Below are 26,532 nucleotides of genomic sequence, written 5' to 3'. Positions count from 1 at the left end.
ATAAAAAAAAAACAGCTCTACTCTGAAGTATTCAATGTGCTTACTTTGATTTTATTTAAGTTACAAAACACCCCTTCCACCATCTTTCTTGTCCCTGCCTAAATAAAAGCATTCCCACATCTCGCCGCATTTTTTTCCTACTGTACATATATACAGCGAGGAAAATAAGTATCAGAACATTCTGCTATTTTACAAGTTCTCCCACTTAGAAATCATGGAGAGGTTTGAAATTGTGATTGTAGGTGCATGTTCACTGTGACAGATATAATTATCAAAATGCATGATTTTTTTATGTTAGTGTATATATGCATAGGATGATGCTTGCTGTTATTTTACCACCACATTTGGTACATTGAGAAAAGTAGATTTTGGTCTTACCTGTACCCAACATCTTTATTCACATGTCTGTTTTGCTCTTTGTGGCTTTTTTTTTATCTACTTTTAGCATTTGCGTGTATCTCTTTGACTATTAAGGATAGATTTTTGGTTGTCTGGTCTAGTTGCATGTTCCTTGGTCTGAAGGCCTTAGGGCAAACCTGCTGGATTTATAGTAAGGTTACATCACACCTGATTAGATGATATTCCACCCAAAGCATCTGGCTGGAGTTCTGTATCAGTAAATGAGGCTGAATACAAATTTATGCCTCCAAATTTTTTTCACCTTTGTATTTCTTGAAGGAAAAAAAAAAAAAGATATTTGCATGGCTGCCTGCTTCCCCACACCCTGTGGTCCCATTCATTGAAGCCAGGCTGTAGCTGTCTGACTCCAAAAAGTTCTGGTCGTTAAACCTGGAACTACAACCTAGCTCATTCACATGATTACTGCCTGTCATTTGTCAGCAACAAGATCTCTGTCTTCATAAAGAGTTACCTGGGTGACGTCTTAGCAACAGAGCAGCAACCTTAGTTCACCTTTGCCTGCTGGATTATTAACAGGCCACCTTTCCTAAGAATCAGTAGAACATGCAAATAAGGATACAGCGCTGACCTGCATCTTGTATACTCATGTTTACCTAACATGCCTGTCACAGAAAACAGCAGGAAGCCAAGACGAACGCGGCATGCAAGTAAAACAAATCTCATAAGCAGAGGAAAGGATTCTTTTTTTTCAGCACCATGGACAGAGCCTCTTCTCTAATATGGAGTCTGGCCACCATTGAGGACAGTAAATCTTCAGTGATTCTGGAGCAGTCGATGAGGCTAAACTGCACAATGATACGGCTCTGTGTGTGCTCTGGTTGTTTGTTTTTCCTCGCTCCATGTTGCTCTTTCACCTGTCTCCTCCTGCTCCACTGCTCTCATGTGTTTGCATTCCCTATGGAGTGCTAGTAAATCGACTTTCCTTTATGACAATTTAGGATGATTAAAGTAAAATCCAAAGATGACACCTCACCATTGTAATTGCATTTTTTTTTTTTACTTCCCAAAAAGATTTTGCAGTCAGGACAACAAAGATTCAAATCTGGATCATGCTTCAGTTGTTAGACTTTTAAACGTGGATTGTGGTTCCCACATTTCCAAGGGAGGGGGGGATATAGATCAGAATGAAAGAGTTGAAGTAAAAGGAGGATATTTCTAATTATCCTGGGTCTTTGCCTTTCTCATGAGAAAATGATGCAGTCACTGCCCTGCTGTTGCGCTTCAAAACCCTCTGCCATTTTATTGTTGTCCCACAGAAAATCCATTATTGCGCATCCAGCTATGGAGAAACATTCCTTCAATGGCTGAATCCAAGAGAGAACTGTGTTCTCCATTTAATTTTTGCTCCTTTCATATGAAGGGACTTGGTGCATCAGAGGAAATAATGAAACTGTTTTGCTTGGCTGTTTAGGTCACAAAAGGATTTGCTTAAAGTTAGCTGTTTATAGGGAAGAAGCCATGTAGACATAAAAATTATTACTGTGCCTCATTTTCTTTTTTTTTTTACTTACAACCAGAAAGTTGGTGGGGACAGATAGAGCCGAAAATGTCTTTGATTTCTAGTCATCACAACAATTTTGATTTATCGTTTTTAGACTCGATCATGATAAAAATCTCAATAAATGGGTACATTTTAATGTTTTTCTTCTTTCATTTGGTTCCATTGAGGTAGTTAGTATGGGATGTTTAGTATATAAACTACTATCCTGAGGAAGCCTATATTAATTTTATGCATTTCATCCAGACTAGTGTTTGTGATTGTGTCCTATGGTTGTTGTAGTATACATTTACATACAGTAACCTAAGAACAACTTTAAAAAAAAGTTCATGAGAATTGTATCACTATCGTGACAGTACTACAAAATAGGGTAATAAGATTTTAGAGCTCTGTTGCCCAGCCATTTTCTAATTTTGACACACCAGCACAGGAGGTGGATGGAGATAGATGCTATTAAAACTACAATATTGGTTATTTATTCTCCAGGTGCACAGTTTTTATATTTTTGAAACACTTTACAGAACAGTATTTTATTTGTTTATTTTTCAATTCTTCACTATTATGTTATTCTTCTGCACTTTTCTAAGATCCACATTTGTGTGACCATTTATTCTATAATCTTTTTGCTACTGTAAACATCATGATTTCCCCTTTGTGGGACAATAAGGGGATTTTCTATTTCATTCTATTCTATTCTATTCTATTCTATTATTGGATGAATATGTTCTCAGAAAAATTGAAGCCATGCATCTGGGCCCTTTCTTCTGCCAACATGCAAACCTAACGGAACGCAAATAGTGATTTCAGTCCTGCATTCCTGTGAAAAGTATGTAGGACTGGACCCCAATCAGAACAAAAGCAGCTCAGCATCAAAATAGCCAATAGCACACATTTCACACAGACACCAATCGGTCTGTGACAGTGTACGTCACTTCCGCAAAAGCGCAATTCATTAAGGATAGTTAGCGCCATTTCTGTGGTGAAGAGACAGCAGCAACAAACAAAAGAAAACTAACAGAGAGCAGACGTGTTCTAGTTGCTTCTTTGGAAATAATGGGACACTGGTGCTGCGTCAAAGGATGCAATAGTAATTCTAAACATAAAACAGCAGATGGGGCCTGACGGTTTTTCGTATTCCCCACTTGGAAAAAAAATACGGACCGCAGACAGAGGACTTAACAAAGAGGCGTCGGGCTCCGTGGGTCGCTGCTGTAAGAAGGAAAGACATCACGTTTCATAAAATATCTCCTCATGTTCGTGTTTGCTCTCGGCATTTTCACAAAGGTAAGTCCTTATAAATATACACTAATAGAAATCAACACGCTGAAATGGTTTGCTTATAAAGTTGCAGGAGTTCATGTAAACCTACTGAAACATGCTGTGGAAGAGAAGCGGAAAGTGATGTTTGTTTTATTTCTTTTTTAGACCGCTAAAATTTAATAAATAATGCATTATCTGTATATAATCATTTACACAATCTGCAATACAAATATATTTTTTTTATGAATAAATATATATAAATACAGTGTACATATAAAAACACTGTACATACCCACTCGTCAGCCAACTCACTGCATTTATTCATCCTGTGTAATCTACTTAAGTTTATTTATTATAATCCTTTGTTCGTCCTGTAAGCTTTTCAGTTTATTTATTTACCTCTGGCCTTACTAGTCCGATGTACTTGTGCTGTTTCGGTATAGCAAATTTCCCCACTGTGGGAAACATAAGCATATCTTATTTTATAACTCATCTAATCTAATGGGCTCTGTTATCAAGGTGCTTTATATAGTGTTTTGAATAGATGTGTAAAACACTCAACCTTTCATCTACTTTGCAGGTCAACCCGCATATGACATGATGGAAACTGACCCAGACTGGGCTCCATCCCTGCATCTGGGCCACACTGACATCAAACCAACAGACACAGACCGCTCTTTAAGACGTGGTTATCGGGAACAGCTGAAAATGAATGCCCTGCAAGCAACTGAAACGGGGCTCCATCAGGCTGATGAAATCCTTCAGCGACAGGATGAAGTTACACATGAGGCGACAGAGAACCCTAACCAGCAACAGACTGACACGCAGAAGGCTGCTGAAAACGTTGGCCGGCCAAACACCAAGGATGACACAGAAGGTGGTCGTCAGGAAGGACAGACAGAATGTAACCTGTGTGTGCTCAGGTGTGTAGAGATGAACCGTCTTTTGGAAGAAAACAGAGAGCTGCGGCGTGAACTTGATGAGCTGCAGATCTCTGATTGCTTCTTTGGAGACAGTAATGAAAAAGTCAAGTACTATACGGGTCTACCAAACTTGGCAACCTTTATGGCTTTGTTTAATTTTCTGCTGCCTCTCATGTCTGCTCAAAATAAAATTCTCAGTCCATTTCAAATGCTCTGTTAACCTTCATGCGTCTGAGATTGGATCTGCCCTCAAAACACCTTGCTTATCTCTTCTGTGTTTCACCAAAGACAGTGTACAGAACATTCAATAAAATGCTGTCATTTTTATATGCAAATCTAAAGCGTGCAATTGTGTGGCCAGATAGAGTCACCTTGCACAAAATTATGCCTCATCCGTTTGTGGAGGCCTTTGGACATAGAGTCACAGTGATTAGTGACTGTTTTGAAATTTTCACAGAGAAACCAGCTAATAAATGAATGCAAGATCAAGTACTGTTTCAACTTTATTCTTCTTTTTTTATTCTTCTTTTCACACAAATAGAATTTTGCTTTTTTTAAAGTTACTTTTGAAAAATAACAGCAAAACAAATATAAGTTTCACCATCACTTCAAATATTAACAATGTTTCTGAGGTTGTAAAAATGTGTGTACAATAAAGAGTGGATTTGAAATTTGAAACAAGTGTTATTATCTTTTCAATCAAGCAGAGAATGTATGAAAATGCAATACAAAATCTCAAATACATAAATAATGCAGAACAGTGCAAAGCTTCAAATGTTTTACTTTTTCTTCCTCCCTCGTATATAGCAGATTGCTCTTTAGATTAAATTAGAAGATTTTCATTTTCCCAGGACTTGTTTTCACTGTGGTCTGTGGTCTTCTGTAGAGATATTACCTAACAGGTGATATCTGTGAAGAAGACTGCAGATCCCAGTGAAAACAGGCCTGGATAAAGTGAACAGCAAATACAGTGTGCAACTTATCAATGTGCAAAAATTATGACAAGTTTTTTCGTTCAGTCTGATGAGCAGCACAAACTGCTCTAATAACTGCAGCTATCTGGGCAACTGCCCACAACATCTGCCTTGTCACTGTAATAATAATATATAATATCGTTCCCTAGCAGCTTTAGAAAGTTTGTCTGTGTAGGGTATCCGTTCAGTTTTCTTGTTCTTTTCCATTTAACTGATAATCCTCACTGCTGGCAGCGCTCTCCTCTTGTTTTCTGCTGTTTTGTTTTTCTTCTGCTCACCACAAAAATGGCGCTAGGGGGCGTGTCAGTCACGTGTCTGACAAAGACCGATGGGGGATTGTACAGGACTAGTGCTTGTTTAGCATGGTGGAGATGCACCATTCGCTGACAAACAAGGAGTCAGTTAAAGTCAAGGCCACTTTGCACGGGAATGTGGACATACTGTAAACCCTAGAGTTCAAAGGCGTGCTTAACTTATTCTGTATATTGCTTGAACTGCACTGCAATAAGATATTTTAGTATGTTTTTTTAATAGAGAAGCAAAATATGGATGCTGCTCTGGTAAACACCTTCAAATTCAATATTTGTGTTTTTATGTGTTTAAAGTAAAGTTTAAGTTAGTTGTGCTTTTATACTCATTTAAATATACTCATTTGAATTATTACCTGCTCCTAAACCTTTTTTTATTGTTAAACCATCAGATTATTTTCATTACCCTGGTAATGGATTGCATGTATCACCTAATCACCTTAAGTATTTGCTGCCTTCTTGTGTTTTATTTTTTTATTTATTTATTTATTTTTTGTTATAGCTTCCTTTGTTACCACAGCGGTTTTTTATTTTCTTTATTAATTTCTTTCATCCAGATGTGTGCAAAGCCCCATCCTGCGCTCCTCTCATACCCAGCTCACAGCTCCAGTATTGCCCAGTATCAATGAGTGAGGGTTCATTTCCTCACTCAGATGAGACTCAGCTTATGTTTTACCAAATAGCTGATCACCCCCCCCACCCCCCACCACCATGCAGTGGTTGCTTTGCAACTATGGCAAGCTCAGTCAACACTGACTAAATTTGTTTCAAGAGACAAGCAGTCTTTCATAATAACCGGAGAAATTGCACTCCAAGTCATTGCAGCACGTTTATATGAATTGATATTCTGTTTGAATACAGTTTATATGCACTGTGACAGTTCATATTTTTTCCTGCTTGTATACAGCATTTCTAAGTGACAGTATAATATCCCTCGATGTACCCCAACAGGCTCATGTTTGTCCCAAGAGGGAAGGATGTAGTTCTTTGTGATAACATTTTATATAACGTTGCCTCATGGTGGACTGGGCTGCTTCTATATCTCTGATTTCTTATGAGTTATAAAAAAGTTGATCTTATAGACATTTGCATTAATTTAAAATGCTTATAGAATGGATCTGTGTTCATAGTTTTGTGAGGAAGCCCTCAATATTTGGCTGGATTTCTTCCAGATCTGGTGTACAGATTTGTGCTTTGTAATATGGGCTTGGTCAGGAATAAAACCCTGCTTCCAGAGCAGAGTGCTTCCCTGAGAGAATCCTCAAATCAGCAGTTTGAAGGTGACAAACTCCAATACACTACACCATTACAGAGTATCTGTCCGTAGCATTTATATCTAAACATTTAAAATAGTAAAACCGAGATGGGAGAAAGAAAATTAAGCATTTACCTTCGTTACAGAGCATTAAACTCATTCTTACTGTGCTCCCTGATGTGATATGGCAAACAAATCAGAGGTAGTGTAAAGGTCCTTCTGGTGAATCAGAATTAAGTATCTGGTTATATGCTTTAGCTTTGCTGCTTTCTGGTTGTAGTAACTGCTTTCTGTATACATGAACTTTGGAATTAGTATTGACTTTGCACCCGCTTTAGCTAATAACTGAAGTAGGGATCGAATTCAGCAAGCTGATCTTTTTCATTCATTGGTGTTTCTACTTATAGAGAGCCTGCAGTAAATGACTTCTCCTCTGAGTATTGATTTGAGCGAACAGTATATCCATTCATGTAGAAAACATTCTTAGGAACTTGTTCTGCAGGCATGTTGTTAAGTGTCCTTTTTTAAATCCCTAAAGTCCAGATCCTCAGTGTTATATAGGCGTTAAAAATAAAAACCAGATGCACCAGTCTGGCGAAACATGTATACTACCCATCAGGAAGTTTCATTTCTACTGCTATCATGACTTCAACAGATATGCTGGAGGAAATAAAAGATCTGAGAGGTGCCCTGGGGTTTGCCTCTCGTTTGGTTGTTCAGCACCATGCAATATTTTCAGACCCCTTAAAAGTTTTCACATTTCTTTCCTGTTATAACTAAAACTTCTGAGTATTTTATTGTGATTTTACGTATGTGATGAACTACGGTGGCGGTGTGGAAGTCCCACAACCTGCAACAGAAGTAACAGTGCAAAGATTATACTTATTAGCAGGTTTACTTGCGACATAATGAATGGTCCGTCCTGTGTCCCATCCCCATGTGTCTGGATCAGTGTTCCGGACCATTGTCATGTATATAAATAAATCCTGTATTGACCGCTATTACCTGGCGCCATAGAGACATGGTGCCAGGCGTTTGACCGCTCAACTCAGTGTAATTCTATCTGGTAGGATCGCTGAGTATCAGCATATTTATTCAATCTTATCTCACTGAAAACCAAATATTACATGCATTTGTGCTGCAAATCACTGCATGAAAAGTGAGATTTTCGTCCCCGTAAACCCCCGTAAACTCCCGCAGATCTGCCTGATTTTCGTCAGTTTCCGACAATTTGCAACCCGTGCTTGTCCCGCGTTTGTCGTGCCACAAATTGTCGAAAACGTACCGTGACGTATGTGGAGAGCGATCAGCTGTACTAATGGCCCTAATTAGCATATGAATGCAGCAAACCCGCGCGGCTGGCCAGGTCTGGCTTGAATAACCTTCTCAGTATTGGCTGAAACCACTATTCTCAAACAAATGAAATCGCTCGTGATTGGCAGCAAAACCACACGTGGCCACGCCAGGCTTTAATTTTCTTACTGAGTATTGGACGTGCACTTCTTTTTAAACAAGTAAAGCCGCTCGTGATTGGTTGGCATATATATATATATTTACATATATATATTTATTCACATATATATATATATATATATATATATATATATATATTTATTCATTCATATATTTATTCATTCATATATTTATTCATTCATACGGTGTGTATTTATGTTATCCTACACTACTACACAATTATTATGCTACCATCAAGGACATGAATGAATTTATACAGGAAATGAACATTTGCCAGGAAGCTGTTTATGCAAAGAAAGAGCTTTATTAAAACACACACAACTATATACAACGCGTATCCAAACACATGCGTTTCTAAAAATTAAAAGTCCGTGAACGGTCCGTTTGCTTCCTCGGGGTTGGAGGTAACTGCCAGCATTCCCTCCGAGGCAGGTCCGATGTGCAGACGCCTACTGTGCGTGGCCCTGTACTTCGGCATCGCTTCTAACCGGGACTGCAGCTTAACACAGAGTTCAGAGGGATCCGGCCTACGAAATGGCGGCGACCGTACAATCCATCCAGAGACACCGCCGAGGAAGGCGGACTTCCAGAGTTCCACTTCCTCATCTGCTAGCACACTCTGCCTCGCTTTCAGCAGCTGAAAAAAAAAAAAACAATGAATCAGCGCACTGCGTATGGACACAACACATCTATTAATGCACCTGAAAAATAGTCACCAAATAAAGTCTTACCCTCTTTCTTCCGGCCCGACTCCGAGCAGATAGCCTCCGCACGCAGCGTGTTGGCTGGCAGCGTATATCTGAAGCTCCTGCGTACCGTCTGAAAATACGTCTTACAGGCAGCTGGAAAACAATTAAATGAGAGTGGTATAAATAAAAAATCAAACGCAAGTCACAGTAACAAGGAAGGAGAAAACATTAAAACAAGTCACTTACACACAATGTCGTCTTTATCATCATCGTGCAAATCCGAGCAAAAAGGAGGTCTGTGAAAACAAAATGGAAAGCTATGATCGGTATCCATCCGTATCCATTGCCTTTTACCGCAGAATGAAAGCATATTCTTTAAATCTTACCCTTGCTCCGGTTCATAGCGCCTGCAATTAGTCTCCGAGTTGTTAAGACGGCGTACTGCTTCCTGTAATCCAAAAAAATGCACTTTAATAAAGCTTGCTCTTGCAAGGCTAGGCTAGATAGGCTAATAGCTAGGCTGCTATTAGCCATAGCTCAGGCTAGGCCGCTTTTAGCTTAGCAGGCAGTAATCGAACATATATTTACCGCTAGCATCTCTTCTTTGAGTTCGTCTTGTTCGATGCAGAGTCGCCATCGCGTCCAAGAGGAGTTTTACCCCGAAATCCCACATACTCCGTCTGCGCTCCGCTCCGCTGTGCTCCAGACCGCCTGCACAAAGCAAAGCCTACAGCCGCCGCTGTTGCTCCGTCCCCTCCGCTCTGAGTTCCTTGGAGATCGTAGAGGGCATGCGCCAGATGAACCAGGGTTTCCGCGGATCATTAAAAATAATTACAATTCATAATTCTTTTTTTAATCAAGGCCTTAATTGGCACTAAAATTAATTAAATATGTTTATCGTTGCATTTATGATTCTTTAATAAAAATGCTTCTAAAAACAATTTCGTCAGATATTATATCGCTATTAATTTGCGTGGAACTGTTTATAAAGCCGTATGTTCGGAAAGGAAGCTCGAGGCGGAGAAAAAGCTAGAGAATATATATACGTATATATGTGTGTGTGTGTGTGTGTGTGTGTGTGTGTGTGTGTTTACATACATACAGGAGTCAAGGAACTCTGCTTACAGCTCCTTCATATTTCATGTACACTAATAACTTGTGTACATGGTTCTTGTTGATGGCATTAAAATCATTTCTAATAGCATTAAAATAGCATTAAATTAGAGTCACTCATTCCTGTATGAACCCTGTGAACGCTTAATTTAATATGACGTATTAAAAAAATCCCACCATCATCCAGCATATGTTCAGTTTCTGCCCAAATATATATATATATATATTTTTGTAGATTTTTGTAACAGAGATAAGGATAATTCAAAACTGCTTTTTTTAATGAACTTGTTCTCTACAACTTAGCATCTCTTTTCATTCCTGTAATAAGAAGTTTCTTTTAACTGGATTTGATTAAACTTTAAGTCCCTCGGTATAAAATAAATATTTTAATGGAGATGAGAAATCTGCTTCCTGGTTGGTGAATAACCAATAGTTTGGATCCAATCATTTAAATAAACGGTGTTAGTTTTTTTTTTTTATATATATATATATAAGAATTGTGCTATAATTTCTAGTCACCAATCTGTTGCTGCTATATTTTAATTTGACGAACCGGAATTTGTCGATGTTCTTTTTCCTGTTTGGTGCGATTGCAATTGCGGATCTTGACCTGGCCAGACCGTATGACCACAGTGTACCAATCTTCTGATGGCTACTTCCAACAGGATAATGCGCCATGTTATAAAGTGAATCATCTCAGACTCATTTCTTGAAACTTTTCCACTTAAGTAATTGTGAATTGAGCATATTGACAGACAATATTTTATTTTTTATCTTAAATGCAATTTTTTTTTTAAAATAATTACTGCTCTAAATGTATTGCTCTGTCAGCTAAAGATCTGTTTTGGTCTCTATACTTTAATTAAATAAATCAATTCAAGCTAAAATGTAAGAGGCTATACCTGATCTCTTTGTATCAGAGATTTTCTTCCTCAGAAAGATGTCACTTGGGGTAAAACCCCCCCTGCAACCCTGGTTTGCATTTGTATAGCTCACAGCATGTTCATTTACATGTTAAAGCCTCCCCTAGAATTCCACGGGGGGGAGGCATGGGGGGAACATTGCCTAAGAAATTCCACGTCAATTTCTGACAATTTACGGGAGTTTGCGACGAAGCCTGCAAATTGCCGTAAACTGCCGCTAACCTGAAGTTCCACGACAATCTACAGTGCCGTATATTGACGAAAATCCCACTTTTCATGCAGTGAATCCTTTAAATTCTGTTATTATAACATGGTCCAGTATATTTATACTGTAGACCACTGGACCATTTATACATGGGGCCATATACAATAAAGTGCCTTGAGATGACATGTGTTGTGAATTTGGCGCTATATAAATAAACTGAATTGAATTGAACTGAATTGAATTGAATACAATATCAGCTACAGGTGAGTATCAAACTGGTCTGTACTGCATGTGTTCCAGTTCTGTTTTTGTGATTTATTCATCCAAGTTTCCAACAAGTATACTATATAATTTAAATAAGAAACTGGCCTCATTTCAAACATTGTACCTTTTTTTTCCTGCAGATATTTGTCTATCATTTTCATCTGTTTTTTTATTTTATTTTATACTTTCGTTTGTTTGTGATTGTATCGTGTATATATAGTAATAAAGAAACTCTGATAGGTCATTGATGCCACCGTTTCAAGTTACACTGAATGTTGTGTTCGACCGCTCCAAGAGGGCAGCACCAGATCTCACCAGCGCCAGCTAATAGCAGTCAATGTAGGGTTTATTTATAGACATGTCTATGGTCTGGATTACTCATTTAGGCACCTGAGCAGAACGGATAACACATTATGTGCAAGTTATCCTGATAATAAGTATGATCTTTCGACATTTAATTACAAGATGAGCAGCCACTGTTACTTCTGTTGCAGGTTGTGGGACTTCATTTGTGGCTTTAGTTTTTGTGTTATGGATTTTGTTTTTGACCTTAAATCTCTTGGCCATTGTAATGGACACAGCTTGATAAGCAACCCTGAAGCCAAAGAAGAATTATTCATGGTTGTAAAACTTTATTCACAATAAGAAAAATCTGAAACATTCAGCATGCATGTTTCTGATCACCCCAGGGGGCCAACACTAGCGAGAGTGTCTCGTGATAAATGGCTAAAAGCTTGTTGACCCAGCAGACACTACTGATACTTGGTCCTGCTGTTGTACTAAAAGACACTTCATCAATTAATAAAAGGCCAATTTTAGAATGTCAAGGTGGTAAAAGTTTGAGCGGCTGATCTTCAGCATTAAACTATGTTTTTGCATTTCAAAGGAGAGTCTCTGACGCTGCGTTTTATTCTGGGTCAAATTCTTGGGCTATTTCCGAACAACTTGGAGTCCATCCCTGTACAGTTTTGTGGTTTTAAGCAGATAACACTTGAGATATACAGCCGTCTAACTGCTGCTGCTTGTTAACCCTGACATCAGAGTGTTCTGCTCTGTCAAGCTGCAAAACAATTGCAGCAGCATCTCTGAGTCTATTGGGACAAATTAACATTCTGAATAATTAAGTTCATCCATGCTTTTGAAATAAACTACAGCAGAATAATAATCTATACATAAGAGTAACTGAGAGAAAGAGCTTTAATTAAAAAAAAAAAAAAACAGTGGTCAAGGGCATGAATATTAAAGGGAGATGTTTGACTTATTGAGGTACCTGCACTGCAATCTTTTTTTTTTTATCTAGATAAGTAATTTTTTTAATTTTTTAAATAAGCACATTTTTTCTTAATTTGAATAAGTGAGACACCTTGCCAATGGAACAAGACAATTTACTTTTAAAATAAGAAAAAGCAACTGCATTTTTTTTATTTTTAGTGCATATTGTCTTATTTCAGGAGTAAAAATACTCTTTCCATTCGCAAATCATCATCATCATCAAATGAAATTTATTAAAGAAATGTTTACTTATTTTTTTTTTTATCATTTTTGCAGTGTGAAGGTTTACTTCAGGATTTTAAGAGTAGTGTGGATTTCTAGTATGAAGATTAAAGTCATTGAAAAAATCTGAAATATATAAAGCGTAATAATCAATAGTGTCTGATTCCCCCCCACAACAAATGATGCTGTTGCATTTTCCTGTTTTCAGATTAAAGACTCAAAAGTTGATTAAGAGTTGTTCTCCAAAGTCTAGAGAATAGATTTATTCTCACTACTTTACATTTACAAGTTTTAAATTGACTACATGTTAACCATTAACTCAATGGTTTTTACTTAGTGTGAAACTAAACTTGTGGAACTCAACTAAACTAAGCTACTATGTACACAAAGAAGAAGAAATGAAAATGGTTGAAAATTATCATCAATAAAATGATGCATGACATTGCAGTTTGGTTTTGTGTTTAAGGACTGAAATTAATCTTGAAAAGATCGAAATGAGGTACATTTATATTCAAACTATTTTAGGGCAATTGGAATGTGTTTAAACCAGTTCACAATCACACATAGTGGCTGTTAACACTTCATAAGCTTTATAAATAACTGCCCAAAACACATCCGCGTTGGGTACCATGTGATCACCACTGGCTTGTTTTTACCTTGCTTTACACAACACTAAAAACTTAAAATGATCTAAAATATCAAATACCCAGTTTGTTAAGCGGGAAAATCTTCTCCTTAACTTTGCCAGACCTTTTACCTTTGTTGATATCCATTTTGCAAAGTTCAGGAAAGCTTAGCCCAGGACATGTTGCTGGATGGGTATTTGTTAGAAAGGTTTAGCCTTCTTCCTTTGTTCAGCATCCAAGTCTGGGACTTCCGAATTATTCCTGTGCACTCTGAGACAAATGTTACAGAATCTGGTTTTGAGATTACTGACTATGCCCACTTAGCTTTTGCGGTCAGAAGGTTCTGATTTCTGTGGCCTGCATAGCATTTAATTCATGGTGTCTCTCCATTGTGGTTTGCTTGAGAGCCATAGCAAAAGAAGATGGGCGAATTTTGAGCAAATACTTTTATCCCCCATGTTCTCCCCATGCATGTGGGGGTTCTCAAAATCATAACTGTTAGGTTATTGGTATCTCTAAATTGTCCTTAGGTGTGAAAGAGTTTGCACATGTTTGTATGTCTTTGTGTTGCCCTGTTACACATTGGTAACCTGTCCATGGTGTACCCTGCCTCCCGCCCGTTGGCTGCCGGAGATAGGCACCGGCCCCACTGCGGACCACAGGCCAAATTCAAACCAGGGTTATCCATGCTAACAGCTGTGCCACTGAAGTACACCCTGTTTCTTTTTTTTTCCCAGTATGTCTGGTGCAAAGCTTTGTTTTTGTGTTTGTTCTGGATTCTTTAATTGTTATTTAATTAGTCCAATCTTTTGAGGGAGTGTACTCCGGAAGTATTGCACTCACCAGTATTAATATCCCTGTGGGGGGGTAAGTGGTTTCTCTTCTGAAATCACTGTCTCCCTCTTCTCCGGGTTTTTGCTGTTCCAAACCCATCTTCTTTCAGGCAGTGTTGTAGATTTGCTTAGCCAGGCTCTTCCTTGGATTGATATCAGTTGTTTTTCATAAGCAGCCATTTTCTGTGAAGAGCCACTGCTTTCCTTCCCCATGCTTTGCGTAGTATCTCAAATTTAGTAACAGTAGACCGTGGTCTGATGTATATGTCCCCAGCAGGTTATGATACCAGCGGTTGGTGTGCCCTCTTAATGTTCAACTCAGTGTTTAAGTCGAGCGGCAGTATGTCCTAGTAGTTTAACCTACAAAATCTTCCTCCTTTTTTAATTTTTGGTGTACATGGTGAATATAGACCTAATGTAATTTAGCAGTTGTTTAGTGTATTTTCCAAAGTCCTGTATGGCCTTCACAATAGGTTGACCACCTCACTGGAGAGTGGATTAGTATTAGCTTCATCATCCTGCTGCTGTTTTAGTGAGCCAGACTTTATTTTTTATGCAGGTTTTTAATTTATGATTTTCCTATTTCTGTCCTTTTTTCTCCATTCAAGAACCCCTTATAGCGTCTATTTTACTCAGATTTTGTTTAATACTAAATTAAGGAGCAACCTGCTTTAGCAGCCATATCAGGAGGTGATTACAACGAAACCTCTAACAAAACGTTTTGATAAAACAATTTCCATAGTGTCTGAATTTAGACTTTCTACAACACTGAAGAATTCAGCTTAACAGACAAAACAGGAACTCCTCTCAGGATTGGTTTAAGCGATCTGACCCACATGCAGAGAACCACTCAGAGACCAAGGGAAAAAGTTTAACAGGTTTATTCAATGTAGATGAATAACAGAAGTTGGATCTGGAACTCAGTGGACTGGTGAACCAGAACTCGAAGGTCTGAAAGGGAGATCACAGTGATCAGTTCAGGGACCGTAGGAAATTTGACTGAGGCTTGAATATTACTGGAGAGGGATTTACGTTTGAGGGGGCTCTTGTCAATCCTTGAATCCAGCTTGTGGGGGTTAATCCAGAGAAGAGGGAACTCGTTGGAGGGCGGACAGATAGACAAGCGTTGGACCCAGAGGAGTAAAGGAGCGGACTGTCACTTGGATTTCCGAAGAGAATTTGAATGGTCATGTGGAGGTTTTCCTCTGCTCAGTGTGTACTCAGTTAATCCTTCCAGGGGGAGAAGGTCCAGGTATCCAGTTACTCAGGAGGGCTTCCTGCCGAAGAGTAAAGACAAAAACTGGATAAGACTCAGAGAAACAAAGCTTAGGTTAGACACTGCTAATCTCAGCTTGGCTAGAGTACCCAAAACTGGCAAACACTCTGGCGTCGAGGTAGTGACAGCCCACAGCTCAAATACTCCTCCATTAATGATCCAACGAGCCGCAGGTGTGCAGGGAGGCCCAACGAGGACAGGGCACCACCTGGTGGTGGAGAGAGAAAAACACACAAACAACCTACACAAACTGGATTCCTAACAACTCCATCGAAAAAAAGGAACTCCATAAAACAGTACAAAGTTTATAGTTAACTTCTGTGATGCATTGTAGCATGAGAATAGTTTTTCACACCCGGTAAGCTTCGTGGAGCCATCAGATAAGCACTTAAAACTCATCAAACGCCATATAAATATTAATGACCTTTTATCCATTCTATGATGGTCCCAAGTGTGATATAACAGAGGTGTGGTCATGCATGGGTTAACACAGCTCCCCTTTCAGGCGAACTTAGAGTAATTACTACCAGACAGGCGAGCAGCTTGAAAACGGCCCAAGGCCAGGTTAATCCTGAGGGGCTTCTGGAAAGGGTGAGGAGGGAAAGATGTCTTACCTCGTTGGATCAGGAAGTCAAATGATGAGTGAAGGCAGACATGTGGGAGATTGGTCAGGTGTAACATACTGGTGTAAAGAATGAGACTGTTTTTGTTTGTGACTGTATGAGGAGAGTAGAAAGAAAAAAAGCTAAGGAGAGTGCAGCAGCTTTAATGCATGCTAATCAACTTATCATGTCCAATTACAGTGCAAGGATCACGATGGCTGACTGCTGAGAGGAACTGATAGTCAAACTGCTTGAATTGTGGCTTGTGTTTAAATGTTTAAAGAAGGATATCTGTGTGCTTTTAAATAACAAACTCATAAATGCTAAACAGACAAAAATAAAATCCTTTCTTGAGGAGTTTGTGTAAAAAAGTAGTGCTATGGTGCAGAGAAACAAATCTAGAGTGCCTATTATTTGCTGTCTATGCTCAGTCTGCAGCTACTGTGAGCTTTTGGCATGCAGATTTAGTGTCATGAATTTGTTGGCATTATTGGCGAAGATGCCTGAAGCAAGTTTCATATGTGATTTTGTTTTTTATTGCAGTTACTGAATCTCTCTGTCCAAGTCGAAACATTATTTTGACTACATTTATTCAGTGTGTAACATTATTCAATGTTTGGATAGCACCCCTGCTGTTACTTGGTTATACAAAATCCTTTTGTTGAAAGGAAAGTCATTTATTAGTTTAGGGCTTAACTTGAGGGTATTTCCACTCTCAGCCAAAAGTCTTCTTCAATTGTGGCAAATAAGTATCAATCCATGACAGTTTAAGCATCATTGAGGGATTAAGTCTCCTCCTGTAATATTTAACAAAGCTGGAGGGAATATTGAGTGATCTTTGCTCATTCATCCTGTCTTTATGAGTTCATCGTAAAAAAACATTTTAAATTTTTCCTTTACAAGCCACCACTTTTCAATTTAGATTACCTTTTAATTCAAAGAATTCAAGACAAATACTCCAGCAGCTTTGCATATCCTTCACTCTGCAAAACAGCATCTATGAAAGCATGTTTCCAATATTAAACAAGAAATACAAGCTGGATGTTTTTGTTTTTTTTCATTGTTTTTCTTTTTCTAGTAGAGAAAAGGGGCAGTTCTCCCTCTTATTCTTGTACTTGTTTGTTTTTCTTTATTGCCATTCCCTCTAAAAACAACATGTAGATGCTGTCATTTGGTTGATGTGGAAACATGGTGACCCAAAAGTGAAGCTTAATTATTTATCCCTCTTCCTGTGTAGTTTTCCACTTTTCTTACCCATCTACTTATTTTTGTGGTAACATTTTTAATCACAGCTCCATTTCTTATACGCATGTTATTTCCATTTTGATTTACACATTTGCCTCCCTCACATGTCTTGTTATCTTGTCTTGTAGCTTCTACACATTAGGATCAATTAAAGAGGTAGACTCCAGAAAAAAAAATTAAAAAAAGCTCCTATTAAGGATCCTTGAGGAAACTAGGTATAAAAATAAGTTAATTCTAGAAAAATTGGCTTTATTATTTTATTAAGTGGGACTGTAGCTGGAACCACTGATTTAGTTAGATAGCAAAAATGTAACTAACAAAGAGAGATGATCATAACAGCATGTAAGGCACTAATGTGATTCATATCAATCCCATATTTATACATATTTGCAAAGAACTGAACACAAGTAAAAAGAAGAATGGTGACTAGTCCTGAGTAGATAAAACAGGTACTGAGGTCAGGAACACTTCTGCATTCTCTACCATTGTGCTGTCAGGGAGGCTGTGAAGTCACCAAGCTTTTAAAACCCAAACGTAAAACAACGTTTTGTGTGCTGTCACAAATGTGTCCTTTTTCTCCATTTTACCCTGACAGTTCATGCCAGATGTGTTTTAAATCTTCATATATAGAGACACAGACAGCACAAGCTTTTCCACCAATCATGCTTTGCTGTCATCAGGATGATAAAATTCTGCAGATGTGATTGGACTCTTGAAAAGTGGCGACCGCATTGCTTTTTGAAAAGCTCAGCAATTTTATTTCCTGTTTTTATGGGTTGTTTTCTTTTTTTCAAGTAGAAGCAGCAAAACAAAAAAAGCAGAGTGCTCAGAAAAAAGATGCTGGGTGCAGCAATGCTTTCTTTTTAGGTGGTCATGGGGGAAAAAAAATGAGGGCTTTGGGAGAAAAAAATGCTACATGTATAATTTACTATGTGTCCGCACTGAGATGGACAAGCAGGCAGGATGAAATAGGCAAAATACCTATAGCTGAGGCGACTGAGTTCAAGGCCTTGGGTTTTAATCACAAAAGACACCATAATAACAATAATACTACTACAAATAATAACAAATAATAGAGTATTCATAAATATTCTAAACATTTTCAGTTGCTCTTCTGGTGGGATTAATTCAAGAGTGAAAGGCTAGACGGTCCCCCATGTTATCACTACAGTTATACAGTAGTCTCTTTCTGCTAATTGACACAATGTGTGTCATTCAAGGCCATATGAGTATATATTAATCCATTAAAAAAAAAATACACTCACGATTCTCAAACCATTATTTCATGACATCTATGAGATATAGGGCCAACTGTCGCCTTTTTATCCCTCAAGTTTGACCTGGGACTGTAGAGTACCCAGTTTACCCAGTTTTGTGTGCCCATTAGGAGGCACTGCAGGGGTCAATAGAAAGCCTAGCTACTGAGTATATCCATGGGTAGCACAGTCATACCAAGTGATCCCCAGGATGACCACGAGTTTCGATGTAGTTTCCTTTTTTCTTTTTTACCAAAAACCCAGTCCGATAAAGACAGCTAATGCATTTGATTATTATGATTCTGGACCTCACTGTCAATGCATAAGTCAAGCTGAATGATGGAACTAGTTACAGTTATCAGCTGCAGTGAAGGCAGATGATGTGGATGAGACTTAGCCCAACCAGTCTGCCATCATGGCTGCGGGAGATTACTAGATCCTTTACATCTCAGCTGAGATGTATTCTCATAGCCTCTGTCTTATTTTGACTACTAAGGCCTAACAAGACAAGGGCTATGGGAGTGAAGCTATTTGTCCATAGCTGGAACAGTGGTTGACTGATGCCACAGCATTATTGCACCATGTCTCTGGGGCCCACTGTTGCTCCGAGATCCCCTGCAGTTTAGCCTGGGACTGTAGAGTACCCAGTTTCCATGTGTGGTCAGGCAGTACAAGGGTATTTGCAATGGAAAGGCTAGCTGCTGAGTATCTCAGTGTGTAGTAGTCATACCAAATGATTCCCAGGATGCACTGATGCAAAATTTTCAGGGTTTTGATCTGTGGGCCATAAGTTCCCATGTAGGTTATTGTTACCAAAAACCCAGTCTCATAAAGACAGCTGATGCATTTGATTATTATGTTCTGGACCTCACTGTCAATGCACAAGTCTTTGGAGACAATCTGAACTGGTAACTGTTAATCAGCTGCAGTGAAGGCAGATGGTGTGGATAAGGCTCAACACAACCAGTCTGCCATCATGGCTGCAGAAGACTAATAGATCCCTTCCAGTATAGAGTTACCCTAGGCGCACCACCTACATCTCAGCTGAGATGTATTCTCATAGCCTCTGTCTTATTTTGACTACTAAGGCCTAACAAGACAAGGACTATGGGAGTGAAGCTATTTGTCCATAGCTGGAACAGTGGTTGACTGATGCCACAGCATTATTGCACCATGTCTCTGGGGCCCACTGTTGCTCCGAGATCCCCTGCAGTTTAGCCTGGGACTGTATAGTACCCAGTTGACGTGTGGGGCCACGAGGAGGCACTGCAGGGGTCTTGGCGGTGGAGAGGCTATATACTGGCAGGAGGAGATTTTACATTGGTCTCCTCTTTTCACCCCATAGAAGAGGTTAGCCAGCTGCAGCAGCTGAATGCAGAAAGTTGCAAGCTGAAAGCATGAACTTCCAATAATCACCTCTGCAGTAGACGCTTCACACACGCCCTGTGAAGAGATTCACCCCCACACTCATTCACGCTCACATTCACACAGACATTCACGCACACATTCACGCACACACTCATACTTTTTTTTGTCTTTTTTTCATTTATTTATTTTTTTATTATTTTTTTGTTTGTTTTTTTTGTCTTTTTTGAGGAATTTGTTTTGTGATGCTTATTAATCATAAAGAAACTTTGATTTTGCCGTTTCTTTATACATACAAAAACAAACACAGTCTATGAAGATACTGTTAATGTTCAGGTCCCTTTCCAAGAAATTCCAGGCAAGAGGTGTAACGTATATAAATGCCTTTTTTAAATTCCACTCGCTACCTTGATGACAGTCTAATATCTTTTCTTCTTGGAATCAGTTCACAGTTGATGACAAGTCACATTGGCCAATTATCGACATGTTTTTAGCAGTGTGGGGGGAACCAGAGCACCTGGAGAAAACCCACGCAAGTACGGTGTGTTTAGATCTTTGACGTCCTCTCTGTGAAGTTGTAGCGCTAAGCGCCACATCACCGTACTGCCCACTTTTTTCAAAAATTTGTACTGAGTTTGAATGTGACTGTACATTTCTTATTGGGTTCAAAGGGAACTTTTTTTTTCCAGTTGGTAACAAGATGTTCTAACATCTCTGGATCGATTATATGGAGCTGGGACCAGGTGATATTGTTGCTTTTCTTCTACTTTTTTGATTTCCTCAAACCCAGAGAGTGGCGTAATCTTTTCCAAGCTGAACGCTTTGATTTAGTCTCTTTGCCTGCTCCCGCCATGGGTTTGGTATCTGGGTTGTTTGTCTCTGACTGCATTACAGGCTCATCAGTAATTTCCTTTACATCCTTGTTGATGACCTTTGTTGATTCTTCAGTGAGGTCTCCGGTCTCTGACAGGTTTTCCTCTGAGCAGTTGTCAAGATCAGTGCATGCAGGGACAGTGACTTCCTGTTGAGGCTCTTTCTGGATATTTTTCTCCTGCTTTAAGGTTTCCACTTGCTGTTTTAGTGCAGAAACATCAGTTTCATACCTTGAATTCAGTTCCTGGTGTAAAACTTGAATCTTGTCCATCTCTCCCTGCAAACGTTTCTCCTTTTCTTGAAGGAAGGTGATTTCTTTTGAGGCGTTTTCTTTGAGATGGTCTTGCTCAGCTCTCAATTTGTTAAGAAGTGTCAGGTCCTTCTTTGATGCCTCCAAATGACTTTTCTTCTCCTGAATTATCTGGAGTTGAAGTTTTTCTACCTGTTGTTTCAGTGCAGAGTTCTCTTTTTCACTCTGTTCTGTCTCACCTGACAAATGGTTCACCAGCTCTTTCTGTTTCAGAATCTGGATCTCTTGAGACATTTCTTGGTAGAGATGAAGCCTCTCAGCTCTCAGTTGGTTGATTTGCTGGAGGTCATTCTTTGCTCGCTCTGAATTAGCTTTTTTCTCATGATCAACCTCCTTCTGATATTTTTCTACTTGCTGTTTAAGTAGAGAAACATCTTTTTCATACATGCAGGTCATTTCATGGTATGACTCTCTAAGCTGCTGTAATTCACTCTGTGAATTTTTCTCCTTCTCTTGAAGCAATGTGACCTCTTGTGACATTTTCTGATAGAGATCATATTTTTCAGCTCCCAGGTCATTGATAAGCTGCAGGTCCTGCCTTGCTCTCTCTGAACTAGCATTTTTGTGGCAGTTTAGCTCCTGCTGATATGCCTCTGCTTGCTGTTTTAATGCAGAAACATCTTTTTCATACCTACAGTTCAGTTCTTGGTATGAAACTTGAAGCTGGTCTAGTTGTCTCAGCAAACTGGTGTCCCTCTCTCGCAGAGATGCTATCTCTTGAGACATTTTTTGGAAGAGGTCTTCCTTCTCAGCTATGAAATTTTCAAGGAGTTGTTCATTCTCACTGGTTCTTTGTTCATCCTCTGTCTGAATCCCAACATGCTGCATTTCTGCAGCAGCATCTTTACTTTTGGAGGGAAGCTCCTGGTAGGAAGTCTTGAGTTTGTACAGTTCTTCCTGGAGGGCAATATTCTTGTCTTTTTCTGCCTGGATTTGTGAGGTAAGAGATTGTTGGACAAGGATGTGGGCCACCTTCAGTTCATCAAAGTCTTTTTGCAGCATCTTTTTCTTCTTGTATTTCATGTCGTTGTGAACTATTTCGGCAATGGCTGCAGAGTTTAGGATCTCTGGATCACTAACCTTTTGTAATCTCTCGAGTTCCTTCTTTGTCTCTTTGCCCTTGTTGATAAACATTTCTTTGAGATTTTTCTGCCTTTTCACTTCTAATTTTGTCTCCTCCAACTGTCCTTCCAGTTCGACTACCTTTTGGTTCTCTTCAAACCATCTCCCTTTCTCCATTTCCAAAAGATGGTTCAATCTTTGGATTTCCCCATGTAAAAAATCCACGGGTGGAGGTTGAGACCAGGCTTGCTGGTTTTGTTGATGTCCCCATCTTGCCTGGGGTCCTGTCCTCCCATTGTGGTTTTGTTGATTTCCCCATCTTGCCTGGGGTCCTGTCCTCCCATTGTGTTGTCTTGGGAATTGATAAGCCATTTCTTCACAATTATAGTTGTTAAAATGTGAATCTACCACTTATCTAAACGGTTATCTTGGAAAAAGGCTTAGCAACGTCTGATCTGGTCAGCAGTAAAGCAAGCAATGAGGAACACAGAATTCTATGCATGCATGATGAGGTGATGACATCATTTGGGGTGGAGTCTGTTCAAAGATTCCATTCTTTATGTTGTTTACATTTAAACAAACACAGCTCCTAATCTACAGCTTAAATGTAAACAACATTCTTTATGTTGTTTACATTTAAACAAACACAGCTCCCAATCTACAGCTTGTACATTAAATAGTTAAACTATGATCAAGTGGGAATGCTTATGAATTCCCACTTATTGTTTTTCACTTTAAATTTTTCTGACTCTAACTAGTCCCGCAGTTTTCAACCGATTTCAACAATTTTGGTATCAAAACGTTCAGCTTGTTCAGGAGAATTGTGCTATGTCTTTTGTCTTTTCCAGTTGTTGAATGTCCAGGTTAAACTATTGGATGTAATCTTGAAGGTATTAGTGATCATCCCTGATCTCTAGTTTCCTGAGAAGGGTCTGGCTTTTCTCTACAGCCTTCAGCCTTTCTGCCTCACTTCTCTTCAAAGAGGCTCGTACCCTTATGACTTCTTGATTAAGTTCTTGACACAAAGCGCTGACGCTTTCTACATGATTAGAGATTTCAGTTTCTGCTTGGAGCCTCAATCTTTTCTCTGCTTGGAGCAACGTTTCCAGCTGCTGGATGTCATGTTGAAGTTTTTTCTGTTCGACCTCCTTGGATGTGCTCTGAGTTTCTTTTAGTTTCCATTTTTGTGCCTGGAGCCCTACTTTGCTCTTTTCTTGAAGCTCTTCTTCCAGTTGTTGAATGTCCAGGTTCATTATGTCCAGGTCACCCAGTTTCACAGAAGCTGAACCCTCCTGAAATCTTTTCTCTATATCTTTTAGTTTGTTGAAGAGTATCTGTATGATCTCTGTAGCCTTCTGTTTTTCTGCCTCTACTTGGATTCGAAGATCTTTCTCTCTCTTGATATCTTTGTCCGTTTCTTCGAACAAAGCCTCTAACTGTTCAAAGGTTGTAGTCTCTGCTTGCAACCTCAGCTCTCTTTCTTTTTCTAGCTTTTCTTGCAGCTCTCTTATGGTATTATGCATCTCACGTCTCTCTGAAAACCCTTTGGACATCTCCAATTTTTGGAGTTTGTCGGAAAGTGCCTGTGTGATCTCCAGAGCTTCCAGATTTTTATATTCACTTTCAAATCTGAGGTGCTTTTCTTTTTGAAGCTCTGTCTCAGCTTTCTCCAACTTCAGTTCAGCCAAACGCATTTCAAACTCATGTTTAATGTTGAGGTGGAAAATTTGGTCTTCATATTTCATTTGTAAGTTAATGAGTTCCTTCTGGTGTTTCTCTTTGGTGTGGCAGCAGGTGGACCTCATCTGCGCTTGGATTTTGTCTTCAGCTTGCTGAAGTTTGTCCTTCAGCTCCATAATTTCCTGCTGCAAAGCCTCATTTTCTTGGCTTAGGACCTTGTTAAACCTTTGGAAGACGTTAGAAGGTTGATTGGCTCCAATATTCTCCATTGTCTTATTTTTAACAAGGTGCTGCTAAGTGAAACTGTTCTCTCAAGAATGCGTCTGGACTGTGCACTAGACTAGGCTTCTAGAATTATAGAATTTTAGACTGATGATGTCATATCTATCACCATGGAAACAGTCACTGATCCCAGATCAGCCTTTCCACTGAATGGAACTTTGGTCACATGCACTGCATGAAAAGTGGGATTTTCATCAATATGCGGCACTGTAGATTGTCGTGGAACTTCAGGTTAGCGGCAGTTTACGGCAATTTGCAGGCTTCGTCGAAAACTCCCGTAAATTGTCAGAAATTGACGTGGAATTTCTTAGGCAGTGTTCCCCCCATGCCTCCCCCCCATGGAATTCTAGGGGAGGCTTTAACATGTAAATGAACATGCTGTGAGCTATACAAATGCAAACCAGGGTTGCAGGGGGGGTTTTACCCCAAGTGACATCTTTCTGAGGAAGAAAATCTCTGATACAAAGAGATCAGGCTTAGTATAGCCTCTCACATTTTAGCTTGAATTGATTTATTTAATTAAAGTATAGAGACCAAAACAGATCTTTAGCCGACAGAGCAATACATTTAGAGCAGTAATTATTTTTAAAAAAATTTGCATTTAAGATAAAAAATAAAATATTGTCTGTCAATATGCTCAATTCACAATTACTTAAGTGGAAAAGTTTCAAGAAATTAGTCTGAGATGATTCACTTTATAACATGGCGCATTATCCTGTTGGAAGTAGCCATCAGAAGATTGGTACACTGTGGTCATAAGGTCCGGCCAGGTCAAGATCCGCAATTGCAATTGCACCAAACAGGAAAAAGAACATCGACAAATTCCGGTTCGTCAAATTAAAATATAGCAGCAACAGATCGGTGACTAGAAATTATATATCTATATATAAAAAAAAAAAAAAACTAACACCGTTTATTTAAATGATTGGATCCAAACTATTGGTTATTCACCAACGAGGAAGCAGATTTCTCATCTCCATCAAAATATTTATTTTATACAGAGGGACTTAAACTTTAATCAAATCCATTCAAAAGAAACTTCTTATTACAGGAATGAAAAGAGATGCTGAGTTTGGAAGTAGTGAACAAGTTCATTAAAAAAAAAGCAGTTTTGAATTATCCTTATCCCCGTTACAAAAATCTACAAAAATATAAATATATATTTGGGCAGAAACTGAACATGTGCTGGATGATGGTGGGATTTTTTTAATATGTCATATTAAATTAAGCGCTCACAGGGTTCATACAGGAATGAGTGACTCTAATTTAATGCTATTTTAATGCAATTTTTTAATTATTTTTATTGATCCGCGGACACCCTGGTTCATCTCGCGCATGCTCTGTACGATCTCCAAGAAACCCAGAGCGGCGCGGTGTGCAGCCCACGTGGAGGATGTATGCTTTGCTTTGTGCAGGCGGTCAGGAGCGGGGAATGGGGGATTTCGGGGTAGGGTGGCCATTTCTATAGCACCAAAAAGGAGGACATTGTGCGGCATATCAATAAATTACTAAAAGAGGATGCTTGTGTAGCTGAATAGAACAAAATATTAAAGAAATGTAAAAAAGAATTGGTTCCCAGCATTTGTATTTATTTAATACATTGTGGTGTTTAAAAAGTGACAATTTTTTAACATGATTAATTTGCGCAGAACTGCTGCAATTGATCATAAAGCAGTTGTTTGGAAAAGAAGCTCGAGAAAGAGCTAGAGAATAGGACGATGCAAACTGCAAAAAGTGGCTGGAAAAGAGGAATTCATGACATGGCTGCAGCCTGTCGAGAGTAAAGATGATTTCACCATGTTCTCTATCTATCCATATCTATACATATATATATATATATATATATATATATATATATATATATATAAACTTGAGTCATGGAACTGTGCTTACAGCTCCTTATTTCATGTAAACTAATAACTTTTGTACATGATACTTGTTGATGGCATTAAAATTATTTCTAATAGCATTAAAAGAGCATTAAATTAGAGTTCCTCATTCCTGTATAAAACCTGTGAACGCTTAATTTAATCTGACATATTAAAAAAATCCCCATCATCATCCAGCAGATGTTCAGTTTCTGCCCAAATATTTTCTTTCTGTTGTGGATTTTTGTAACAGGGATAACTAGGATCATACATAGTTTGTATGAACTCTGTTTATTCTCTGCTTCCAAACTCATCATCTCTTCATCCATTCCTGCAATAAGAATTTTCTTTTAAAGTTGTGAGATTCACTCTAGAATCTCACAACTTCTTCCTGGTCTGATTATTTAATTAATTGCTCTTAGTTTTTGGGAATATATACAAACTATGCTCTAATT

The 26,532-nt window shown here is 38.8% G+C and overlaps 2 protein-coding genes across 2 annotated transcripts; both read right to left on the bottom strand.

Annotated features, from left to right (window-relative positions):
- Window positions 1–20,201: 20,201 nt before the first annotated feature.
- On the bottom strand, window positions 20,202–22,978 carry LOC119773269 (myosin-1B-like). Its single transcript, XM_038270197.1, has one exon. It carries the CDS (start codon window positions 22,617–22,619, stop codon window positions 20,766–20,768), a length of 1,854 nt encoding a protein of 617 aa, XP_038126125.1. The 5' UTR covers window positions 22,620–22,978; the 3' UTR covers window positions 20,202–20,765.
- A 162-nt stretch (window positions 22,979–23,140) lies between these two features.
- On the bottom strand, window positions 23,141–24,196 carry LOC119773270 (trichohyalin-like). Its single transcript, XM_038270198.1, has one exon. It carries the CDS (start codon window positions 24,194–24,196, stop codon window positions 23,141–23,143), a length of 1,056 nt encoding a protein of 351 aa, XP_038126126.1.
- Window positions 24,197–26,532: the final 2,336 nt, after the last annotated feature.

Source organism: Cyprinodon tularosa, unplaced genomic scaffold, assembly GCF_016077235.1.
Source record: "Cyprinodon tularosa strain WSP-4 unplaced genomic scaffold, ASM1607723v1 ctg754, whole genome shotgun sequence".
NCBI classification, from domain to species: domain Eukaryota; kingdom Metazoa; phylum Chordata; class Actinopteri; order Cyprinodontiformes; family Cyprinodontidae; genus Cyprinodon; species Cyprinodon tularosa.
Note: the sequence above shows the minus strand (reverse complement) of the source record. Positions and strands in the feature narration are given on the sequence as shown.

What these genes read in the sequence shown, in the direction of transcription:
- LOC119773270 (XM_038270198.1), bottom strand. Translation starts at nt 24,196, where the DNA reads ATGGAGAATATTGGAGCCAATCAACCTTCTAACGTCTTCCAAAGGTTT.
- LOC119773269 (XM_038270197.1), bottom strand. Translation starts at nt 22,619, where the DNA reads ATGGCTTATCAATTCCCAAGACAACACAATGGGAGGACAGGACCCCAG.